Source organism: Poecilia formosa, unplaced genomic scaffold (assembly GCF_000485575.1).
Source record: "Poecilia formosa unplaced genomic scaffold, Poecilia_formosa-5.1.2 Scaffold216, whole genome shotgun sequence".
In the NCBI taxonomy this organism is placed as follows: domain Eukaryota; kingdom Metazoa; phylum Chordata; class Actinopteri; order Cyprinodontiformes; family Poeciliidae; genus Poecilia; species Poecilia formosa.
This window is the reverse complement of record NW_006800155.1, coordinates 496029-507525: the sequence shown is the minus strand read 5'-3', so window position 1 is coordinate 507525 and position 11497 is coordinate 496029. Positions and strand designations below refer to the sequence as shown.

At 37.6% G+C, this 11497-nt stretch overlaps 1 protein-coding gene and 1 long non-coding RNA gene across 2 annotated transcripts in view; one reads left to right on the top strand and one right to left on the bottom strand.

Annotated features, from left to right (window-relative positions):
- The window catches only part of LOC103148993 (ribonuclease inhibitor-like), a 45516-nt gene that overhangs the window by 4908 nt on the left and 29111 nt on the right, over window positions 1-11497 (bottom strand). The window contains exons 7-8 of the mRNA XM_016679605.1: window positions 10530-10703; window positions 9673-9846 (exon numbers count right to left, since the gene is read on the bottom strand). Of these exons, the coding sequence (XP_016535091.1) occupies window positions 9673-9846; window positions 10530-10703 (348 nt within the window). The remainder of the gene's footprint in view (window positions 1-9672; window positions 9847-10529; window positions 10704-11497) is intronic.
- The window catches only part of LOC103148994 (uncharacterized), a 10364-nt gene continuing 10037 nt past the window's right edge, over window positions 11171-11497 (top strand). Inside the window, exon 1 of the long non-coding RNA XR_477418.2 lies at window positions 11171-11290. This is a non-coding gene — a long non-coding RNA (uncharacterized LOC103148994). The remainder of the gene's footprint in view (window positions 11291-11497) is intronic.

The following is an 11497-nucleotide window of genomic DNA, read 5'->3' as shown; positions in this document are numbered from 1 at the left end:
TCATGTTCATCATTGACCTCTCCAGTCCCTCCCTCTGTGATGTAGAGCTCTGTGTAGATCTGGTTCAGAGGGGTTGGACTTCCTGCTTTAGCGATTCCCTCAAACACAGACTGGAACTTCTTCTTCAGACCAGATTTAAGTTCATGTTGACCAACTGCAGCAAGATGTTCTGAGTGAAAAGACAATTACACAGACAAATAAACAGTTATTGGTGGTTTATTTAATGTCTTATTCCACAGACATCAGTACTTGATTGAATATTTGATTGAATTATAAGGTTAAATCTCAGAGATTCTCTTACTTCTCTGGAGTTGCTCAGCCAGCTCCTCCTGCTTCATCCTCCTCAGGAAGTTTAGTGTGATCTTCATCACTGCCTCTCTGCTGCTCCTCCTCTGCTCTTCATCCTCACCTTCCAACTCCTCCTCATCATTTATCTGACTCTCTGACCATTCTGGTTCATCTGGACTCAAAACCTTCTGGATCTTCTTCAGCTCTTTCGTCACAAAAGTGACAATGTTGTCCTTCAGTAACTGGAACACAATAATAAATGAATATATCAGGCTAAAATCATGCAGCCAAATATTGCACAGACTGACAGCCCTCTGGTCAGTATGTGCAGCATGGAGATGACTGTGAAAAGATCCCATGGAAACGTTGTTGTACAGACCATAAATATGGAGTCCAGCTGTGTTTGATGCTGTTGGCCAGATGGACCACTGGGAATCTCTGATCTCTTCTGGCTCATTCTGTGGATAAACCATGAAAATTTTGCTCACATAGTATCTAGCCACCCAGACACACATTTCACTCATAAACAAATAAACGTCCATGAATGGATATATTTTGGCTGACTGAATCAGATGACATTCTGTAGTGCTGAAAGATTACACATGTTGTTTATATATATCAAAAAGTAAAACCACAATGAAAGTAAACTACTGAATGAAATCTAATTTATATCATAATTTTATTGTTGTTTCCATATCAGTTGAAATAAACATTCCTCTACATATTCTACAACAGTGACCCAATCAGAGTTAGATAAGTCCAAGCCAAATATTTCACTTTAACAAGAGACAAGTGTTTAATGATGGTGACTAATCAATGAGGCCCAAAATCAACAAGACCAGATCTGTTAAACATGATATAGAAGCATCCAGGATGCCTCCAACAACATCTGTTCTTTCCACCTGGTTGGAATAAAAACATTTCAGGCTGACTCAGTGTTCATAGTTGCAGCAGTTAGATACAGCTCACCTCTCTGGTGGTGGAGGTTGATCTGATTTAAATTCAAACCATATATCCTTTGAATCATGGCTTTTGAAGGACAGGTCCCTGGGTTCATGCTCATTTTTAAGTGTGACTTTCTCCATCCTAAGAAAAAAAAAAAGAACAGAAAACTTTTATAGTGGACAGGGCTTATCATTTTAAGAAGCTTTGATTAAAACTGCTAAAACATAATTTGCTAGTGTTGCTGTTAAGCTGATGTAAGTTCTTGTTAAACAGAGAAATGGGATAAAATAAAATTTGCTATTCTGTTTGCAAATACAGAATGTTCCACAATTATGCAGGAATGATGCACTACACAATTTAACCAATGTAGACTCACTTTGTTACATTTCAATAGTCAGGAACAACAGTATCTATTTAAAATTCACAGTTGTGTTCACATACTAAATTCATATGGTCATGAGTTGACAGATTCACACAGTGAGCCAATCATATCAGAGCTGATGATCAAAGAGGATCATCAGCTCTGATCATCCTTTACATCCTTAGTTATATGGTATAGGTCTGGTGGAAAAAAACTGGAAATATGTTGGAAGCTGGTGATTCTGTCCATCTGTGTCCTGCTGGAGCCCAGAGCTCTGACCAACAGGCTGCTGTCACTCAGCTGCTTCTGCATCACTGACTTGCTGTCTGGAAGAAACACTGATACCAGGCTGAGCTGCTCTGTTCAGTCTGGATGAAGCAGCAAAGAGGAGCAGCAGCAGCTTCAGCACCACGTCTGATTGGGCCTGATGTAGTGAACGCTGTGTGAAAAGGGCTGTGGACACTTAGAGATGGTGACCTCACCTCTGACCTTTGCTCTGGCTCCCATCTTCCCCACACAGAGTGGTTTTAGAGGGAGGGACTCCCTCCTCTCTGTCCTCACACTGATCCATGCTGCTGAATTCACTTCAGCTCACACACACTTTCTGGCTTCACCTGCAGAGGAAACACACATCATTCATCAGCTCTGATCATCCTTTACATCATTAGAGCTGGAAAAAGACCAGCTGCTCCTCCTCTGATTGGCTCTTCTCTGCTTCATGTCAGTGTCAGTTGGATGCAGTCAGACAGCAGAGAGGCAGAGGAAGCTGCATCAGCTGCTGCACTTCTACCATCAGTCCACTAGATGGAGACACGGAGCTACATTTACATTCACTGATTCACTCTGGAAGCTTCAATCCATCACATTGACTCAGTTCAACATTTGAAACCATTTCAGCTGATAGATGAAACAGCAGAGGATCACTGTGGTACAGAACATCAGACTTATTTTTACTGGCTAGTTTTCAGAGAATTTTAAATCAGAAAATACAAACTGAGACATACTTTAGATCTCAGCTGCTGGGAGGAGTTGAATGAAGAAAAGATAATTTTTTATTGTACTTTCACCATAAGATAAACTGAAGCTAAATCAAATTGAACATCTGACAAATGAAGAAATGAAGAAATTGTTCAGGAACAAACATAAAGTAAAGGAAGGAAGTTATTAAGATTTGAGCAGAAACCAGAGGTTTTCCAGACATCAGAGAGCAGAAACAAACTGGACACATAGTTAAGGTAAAGTTCAATTATAAAACAAAGCAAACTTACAGTTTGTTCATATGGTTCAACAAGTCGAAGTGTGGACCCAAGCGACTGTGACAGAGTTTAACTGGTTCCTGAAATGAATTGGAGCTGCAACTGCAATGGAGGCGGGACAGGAAGGAGGGGTAGCAGGTCAGGTCAGTTAATATCAAAATAAAAAATAGACATCCTGGAGTTTTTCTGAGCACCAAAAACACATGGAAAATAAAATGTCATTGTGAATTTGAGTAAATATTAATAACAATGATGAAAATTTGATATAAAATGGTTTATGATGGAATGATGAGGTGATTAGAGCTGCTGGTTGCTTCTCGCCTAAGTGAACAATACACGTTCTGACTGGTCTGACTGGTCTGACTGGTGAGTCAAAGAAAAAAAATCACGTGATGATGTCTGAAGATATGAACTTTTCACACGACTCCCAGTGTGAACACAACTAAAATTTTATTTCATTATTTTGCTGATCCATGTTCTGTTCTGGAAGCTGAACTGATAATCAGCTTTAAGTGGGAACCAACTGGATTTTTTATTAGTGGGGATTTGTCTCCCTCAGGTGGTACAAACGTCAACTGTTTGATGTCAGTGTAGTAAACCCATGTCGTTTTCATAAATAAAACCAGGTACTACAGATAAGTTAAAAATAAAACATAACCTCTTCCACTTAATATAGTTATAGCAATAATACAAATGACCATTATATGTTTGAAATGAGAAAAATGTAATAAACATCACTACACAATAACAGTGTTATTAAAGGTTGTTAGTCATTTAACAGAAACTAAACCAATTTATGGAAGTAACACTACAGAGAGCAAATCATGTGGTTAGTTTGTTTTGAGATAATTTCAGACTAATTTATTAGATATGATCGTACATTGAAAACTCCAGCCTGAGGGACAATAGCATCTTCGTACTATAAGGCTGTCACCAGATATCGAGCACAACCATCTTGTGCCCCTTGCCTCAATATTTAAATTTAAAGTGATTCCAAATATAAAAAAAAAGAATTAAAACACCTCCCCACCTTTGTCTTAGCTAGTTATGTATGGTCAGTTCAAGGTTCCAAAGCAGCTTTTTCAATGGGAACAGCAAGAGTTTCTCCAAATGCCTTCTGTTTTTCAGGTCATCACACTGACCTGATGTTAAGGTTAAGTTTTTAACTTTTATTTAAGTTTTAACCTTGAATAAAGATTAAAAACTCACCTGATTAGAGTTGCATTTGATTGACAATAACTGGAAAATTGATCTGTATATTTGATGTATATTTGCTTGATGATTTTGATGATGGCATTTGACAAAATGCAATGTTTCTTGATGTTTCATAACTTGTTACTGTATTATGTCCTATGGTGTAAAGCACTTTGAACTGCCTTGTTAAAATATGCTATATAAATAAACTTGACTTGACATAAGTTAATCTAGATATCAACAAAAGGTAATATCTAGGTTCCCTTTTGGTGAACCTAGATATGAAATTTTTTTTTATCCCATAATGGGTATTTCATACCGGGAGGAGGGGAAGACCCAGGACACACTGGAGGGACGATGTCTCTCAGCTGGCCTGGGAACGCCTTGGGGTTCCTGGAGGAGTTGGAAGAAGTGGCTGAGGAGAGGGAAGTCTGGGCCTCCCTTCTGAAGCTGCTGCCCCCGTGACCCGACCCCGGATAAGCGGAAGAAAATGGATTGATGGATGGATTTATTTTATTTTGTCCAGTATTGACAGGTTTTAAAGCCTGTCCTAAACAAAATCTCACATCCCCTGATCCCTTCTACAAGCCAAAGCTGTTTGTATCCTAGACAGAAAACCAGTTGAACAGACCCTGACTGAACTTGCCAACAGAGGAGACATAATTCTCAATTTGACTCTCTAATCATTTATTTCCTCTACTGCCAACTCCAACTCTTCTAACCAGTCTCACCACTCAGTATACACCCATAAACATTTCTGTAATTAACCTTGGGTGAGGCCATCAACCAACAATAAGCTCATCTGACTTACCCAAAGTCTTTCACCACAGGGGGAAGCAGCTTAAGCAGTGTTTTTTTTTCTCACCAATCTGTATTTCAAACAACTGACTACCTTTTACCTAAAACATTCACCAGTTACTCTTTACAAAACATATTAAATAAATGGCACACCTTTTAATTAATGACCATTTATGTTTATTACATGTGCTTAGGGTTACCTAGGAGATGTTATTTTTTTCAAAATCTTTGGATACTTGTATACAGGACACAAAGGAATCTGCAGAGGTTAAATATAAACTATTTAGAAGCCACAGAGCCATGTACAAAAACCTTCCAGCATGGAAACCCGTGCGGATGTATCAAGTCACCAACTCTGCAACAATCCATTCTCCTGAATGAGCATACTGAGCATGATGTGGCTATAAAAAGGACAACTCCTCTTCATCAGGAAGGTGCTGTGTGTCTGATTAGTGCTGCCAGGCTCAGCACTATGGGAGCAGAAGTGCAAAAGATCCAGGAGTTCTTAACCAAGAGTAATTTTTCTAGGACGAAGCGATAGTAGAAAGTTTACAGTAACAGCAGTTAGTTTAGTTGTTTCATTTAGGAGAGAAGCATAGCTGAACAGACTTGAATTAAGTTGAAATACTTTATTATTCCTGAGGCACAATTTACCTGCAGTAGTCTCCACAGTCCACATAAAACAACATCACTCACAAGAACAAAGCAAAAGAACAAAACACACATTTAAAACATTATATCAGAACTCTAAGAATTACAAATAATCTATAATTATTTAGAGTGGCGGGACTGAGAAGATCAACTTGTGAGGTGGTAGAAATTAGGTTACATTCTGTAATACTGATCTGTAATGACTGAGTACCCTCAGTGGTGTACTGAGTGGATAAGAACAGTAAAACCTGGAGGAAGGTCTGTTAAATTATAGGGCAGCTTTTTGATCTGAATCCTGTATTATTACTACTTTAAAGGATTAAAATGTTGATCATCTGAGGTGAATGCTGTCTCATAAAACAATGCTCAAAAGACTGCCGATAATCTCTGAACCCCACATTAAGCTCAATATAAGAAATCTGCTGTTAATATGAGGTGTGTTCAGTTGGGTTAAAAAACCTCAAAGTTCTTCTCTTTAGAGAGTTTTAAGAAACTCAGTCTACAATAATATGGTCAGTTTTCTGTAGAATTACAGATTGTTCAAATTATTTTCCCCAGAAATTTAGAAAAAAAGTGAAAAGTGAATTATATTTTTTCAACATAAACTGATTAGCTTTATTTATTGAGATTAGCTCATTTTTATTGAACATTTCAAAAGTTACAGTCTGTATAAGTGTATTTCATCACAGCTGAATGGTAGATATTAAAATAATAATAAAAAAGGGAAACATCTATTTGCAAACAAGAAATCATATAAACAACAATGGAAAAAGCTAATAATACATTTAAACAACGAACAGGACTGCATCATTTATTTATCTTATTCAATAGGTCTGTTCTCTAATACAGATGCATCAAAAATGGATGTTTTCTCCCTTTTTTCCACTTTATTTCTCCAGTTAACTGTACTAATCTGTCTTACTTTGTTTTTGCAGGTCAATACATATCAATGAAATTCTTTAGACATTTTACAGGGATACAAAGTGATAAGTATCTTTAGAATCAAAACCAGACTTGAATAGGATTGAACATAGTCTTTGACATTCAAGAACACATTCACACTCTGATGAAGGCAATCATCAGTCTTAGTGTCTATAATTACAGACTGTGACTATAATTACAGACTGTGACTATAATTATAGACTGTGGCTATAATCCACAGTCTGTGACTGTGGATTATAGCCACAGCTACAGACTCACTGAGTCCCAGAGATTTTGTGTCATCAGCCTTTCTGAGCAAAGGCAGCAGCCAAGGTGGGTGAAGTAACTTTCCCAAGGACACAATAAGAGGCAGATTGAGTGGAAATCCCCCCATTGTTCCAATATTGTTCCAATATTACTATGTAGAATATTAAACATCTTTGCACTACATTAATTATGCTGTTATATATTAAAATACATGTTATAATCAGAAATATTTTCAAAATATGTGTATGAGTGAGAAAGTCTTAAGTGTCCAAGATTAATTTCTGTGTAATAAAACAGGATCAATCATTTTTAATAAATATATTGTGCAACTGAATCCTCTTGGTAAAGTTATGTTGAAAGAGTCCCAACCACTGATGCAGACAATATTTGGTGTGTAATAGACAGAAACAGAACAAATAAGAACAATTCTAATTTCCATGTGTCTGTTTTCTCAGAGACTCTTTAACCTTAACATAGAAAGACTGAGGAATCAGGAAAGATTCTGAATCCAGCATAAAGAGGTTCAGTGAATGTGGTGTTGAAGGTGTGGATGTGGATCAGTGTGTCAGATGAGACTCTATAAAAAGACAAAATCCCAGCAGGACAGTCCACATACACTGCTACTCTGTTGGAGACATAGAAGGTGGAGAAGGGGGAGGAGGAAGAGGAGAAGAGGATGGGTGTTTTTTTGGCATTATGCCAGACAGAATAACCTTTATCAGAGCAGAACAAACTCCAGGACTGATGATTCCGTCCAAACCAACAAGCATCACTGTATCCTCTAATTCTAATTCCTCTGTAGCTCACAGATATATCCACTTCTCCTCTCACCTCAACCTCCCAGTAACAACGACCAGTCAGACCAGTTTGACAAAGCAGCTGAGGGACATCAAATCTATCTGGATGATCAGGATAAGACTGACGGTCCTTCACACGTGTCACCTTCTTGTTGTTGTCAGACAATCTGAGCTCTCTGTTCACTGTGTTTAAGTCGACTGTGAGTTGACAAGAATCTGATGAAGAGAAAAAAGACAACCCCGTTACTGATAATTAACACATTTATGACACATGAAAAGTGAAACAAGTTGAAAATTGTTGCATGTAAGCTGCTTTGTTGTTATTCATAAAATGAAAAACACACTTACACTTCTTCAGACCTGGTGTCAACCACTGGACACCGGCAGGGTCCGCTCTGAAAAGGCAAAGGTCAAGGGTCAGACCATCAGTCTCTTTCAGCAGCAAGCACAGACATTTTATGGCAAGATAAAAATAAAAAAATACTTTATTTGATACTTAACTACTAAGAACTACAGAAGATAAAATGAACACTTTAGAAATCAATTAATAAAAATAATTTAAAAGTACCGAAAAGATAGATTTTCCTAAGACAGTTGCTTGGTTCAAAATCCAAAAGGAGGAACCACCAAGTCATCATTCAGTCTTGAGCCAAAAGCAACTGCTGCTGGTCTCTGAGAGCCAGTCAGACAGACTCACAGAGTGATGCTCATCCCTCCAGTTGTAGAGGCGGTGGACAGATGTTGGTTTAAAACAGTAAATGTCCAGGTGGGACCTTAAAATGAACATAGCTCTTTTCCACAAGTAATTCAGTGGTGTAAAAAAATAGTTTGCCCACTTTCAAATTTGTTCTGTTTTTGTGACAATGTTTCAGATAATCATTTATGATTTTATCACTTGTGGCAGGTCACATGTGGAAACTTATGCGTCACAAAAAATATTTATATCCAGGAAAAGAAAGAGAAAAAGATAAAACAGAGCTTGTTTTTATTTTTTCTCTTCTACTAAACTCTCTGTATCAGGTGTCTCCATACCTTAGAGTGGTTAGTCTCCATTGTGAATCATTCAGTCCGAACGACAGCTGTTTCACTCCCAACTCTCCAGGACAATTGTAGCTCAGGTCCAACTCTTTCAGATGAGAATGGTTCATGGCCAGAGCAAAGGCCAGATGAGAACAGCCTTCGTCTGTGATTAAACAGCCCGACAAGCTAAAAGCAAAGAAAATTCATAGCTTTTTTCAAAAATGACTCAGGTTGAATCAAATTTCTACAAAATAGTTTTTCCAAATAATAAAAACTAAGAAACAATTGCAACTGATTAATAAATCAGAAAATCTTGAAATATTTCTTCTTGGTAATAAACACATTCTATAAACATGGATGCATTCAGGCCCTACAGTTTTGTAAAGTGAGTGTAATATGTTTATGCACATGGATTCATGTTACTATGTTTGTTTTCAAACAAACAATAATTATCAAAGAAACTCAGCAAAAATAAAAAAAAAGATAAAAGTATAAAAGTTCTTGTATAACAGAACCCAATAAAGGAAATGTAGCTTGTTTAGTAGGGTCATTTTATAGGAGACAAATTATTTTTAGAAATAATTTTCCTGACAGGAGTTACTTTATAGCACCTGCTAGAAGGAAGAAGCTGGAAACACTATGAAGGCATAGTGAATGGTACTCTGTGATCCAGGTAGGTTTCCTGACCACACAGGCATTGTGCGGCTCAGCAGTAAGTGTTGAATTGAACCAGTAATTTTGTTGGGAGAAATTTTTTGTTTTGTGTTTCATTGTAATCAAACTGTATTAGGAGATGTTAAAATATGAGAATTAATTTAATAAATGTCTTATAAACCAATGTCAATGCATTTTTATGAATCAAACACTCCTAGTTTTCTCAGCAGGTGGAGACGTTGATAAACCTTTTCAGAAATGAGGGCCACATGCAGGGAGAAGGAGTCAATTATTCATTTCTATCCAGAGGAATTTAAAGAATTCAACCAGCTCCACTGATACTGGAAAACCAATTACTTAACGAGATGCTCCAAAATCTGATCCTTGTCAGTACAACACAGCTTTTTTCTTTTGGGGACATTTTCAACACGAGTCCTGTACAAAAGTTTGGACCAAGTTGCTAACCACTTTCCCATGTCTGGTGCATTTAGAAAGAGAATTAAAAAAATCTGTAGCTTACCTGAGAATTTCTAGTTTGCAGTTTGGACTCTCCAGTCCAGCAGAGAGAAGCTTCACTCCTGAATCCTGCAGGTCGTTGTTACTCAGGCCCAGTTCTCTGAGACTGGAGGACTGGGAGCTGAGAGCTGAGGACAGAGCTTCACAGCTTCTCTCTGACAGGTTGCAGCAACTCAGTCTGAAGTAGAGCATAAAAATGTTTACTAATTTATTTTAAATCAATTCTCTTCAGTTATTTGTACTGCATATCCTCAGTTTCAAATAAATATCCTCTAAAGACACTTTGCAAAGAAATAATCTGATCAATGTAGTTATATAGGCACATTTAAGTCTTGTAGTGCAGCCAAGTTCAATTGATCAAACACATACAATTTTTCCATCTAAGGAAACCTAGTTGATTCCATCGAGTCACTGACTCTGCAGCAGTCTCTCCCTGACATTGAGGATGAAGTGACTCACTGAGTCAATCAAGTAAATAGCAGTAGGAACTCCTTTTGGTCCCCTTAATTTGCTCTGGATGAGAGACTCTGCAGAGTTTACAACTCCAAACAGCCACTTTTTCTGACTTACAGAATATTTACCATTCTGACTTTTTATGATCAACTGAATGTTATTATATTATTCTCATTGATTTGAAATGGAGTACATAATTTTAGGTGGATGTGATGCATTACTAAATTGAAGGTATGCTATTTTCCTTAAACTGAATTTGGTGTAGACTGTTTCCTCATGTCTAGAATTGAACTAGTTTGTATTGTAAACTGTGTCGTCTTCATTATTTTATTCCATTGGATGTGATTTGAGATAGATATAAAAACCAGAATTTGGCTTGAAAGGAAAATTCTTTTCCATGATCATTACCTAAGGGTCTTCAGGCTGTGATTTGAACTCTCCAGTCCATGTAACAGAAGCTGCACTCCAGAATCCTTCAGATTGTTATTACTCAAGTCCAGTGTTGTAACAGTAGTGGACTGGGACCTGAGGGCTGAGGACAAAGCTTGACAGCTTTTCTCTGAGAGGTTACATCCACTCAACCTAAAGGGTCAATAATAAATATATAATTAACATACATAATAAGTTCTATCAACAGCAAATATAATACAGAATAAATACTTGACCAAGCATATTTGATTTGCTTGACATCCAAAAGATACAAATGTATAAATTATGGTATAAAAGAAAAGTATTTACAGAGCTTTGTTGGAGGCTTTAACCACTGGCAGCAGCTTCAGAAAAACATCCTCTGAAGCAGAATATTTTTTCAGATCAAACACATCCAGATTTTCTCCTGATGACACTAAGATGAAACCCAGAGCTGACCACTGAGCAGGAGACAGTTTATCTGTGGAGAGACGTCCTGAACTCAGAGACTGTTGGATCTCCTCCACTAGAGAACGATCATTCAGTTCATTCAGACAGTGGAACAGATTGATGCTTTTCTCTGCAGACTCATTCTCACTGATATTCTCCTTGATGTATTGAACTGTTTCGTGATTGGTCTGTGAGCTACTTCCTGTCTGTGTCAGCAAACCTTGTAGGAGTCTCTGATTGGTCTGCAGTGAAAGTCCCAGGAGGAAACGGAGGAACAAGTCCAGGTGTCCATTTGGACTCTGTAAGGCCCGGTCAACAGCTTTATGATGGAGCGATTTTAGTTTTGGCATTTGAAAAAAAGAATACCTTTTTGAGGATGTTTGTGGTTCTTCCATTAGATTGACTCCAGACTTAATGAATGTCAGATGAACATGAAGAGCAGCCAGAAACTCCTGAACACTCAGATGGACGAAGCAGAACACCTTGTCCTGGTACAGCCCTCTCTCCTCTCTAAAGAT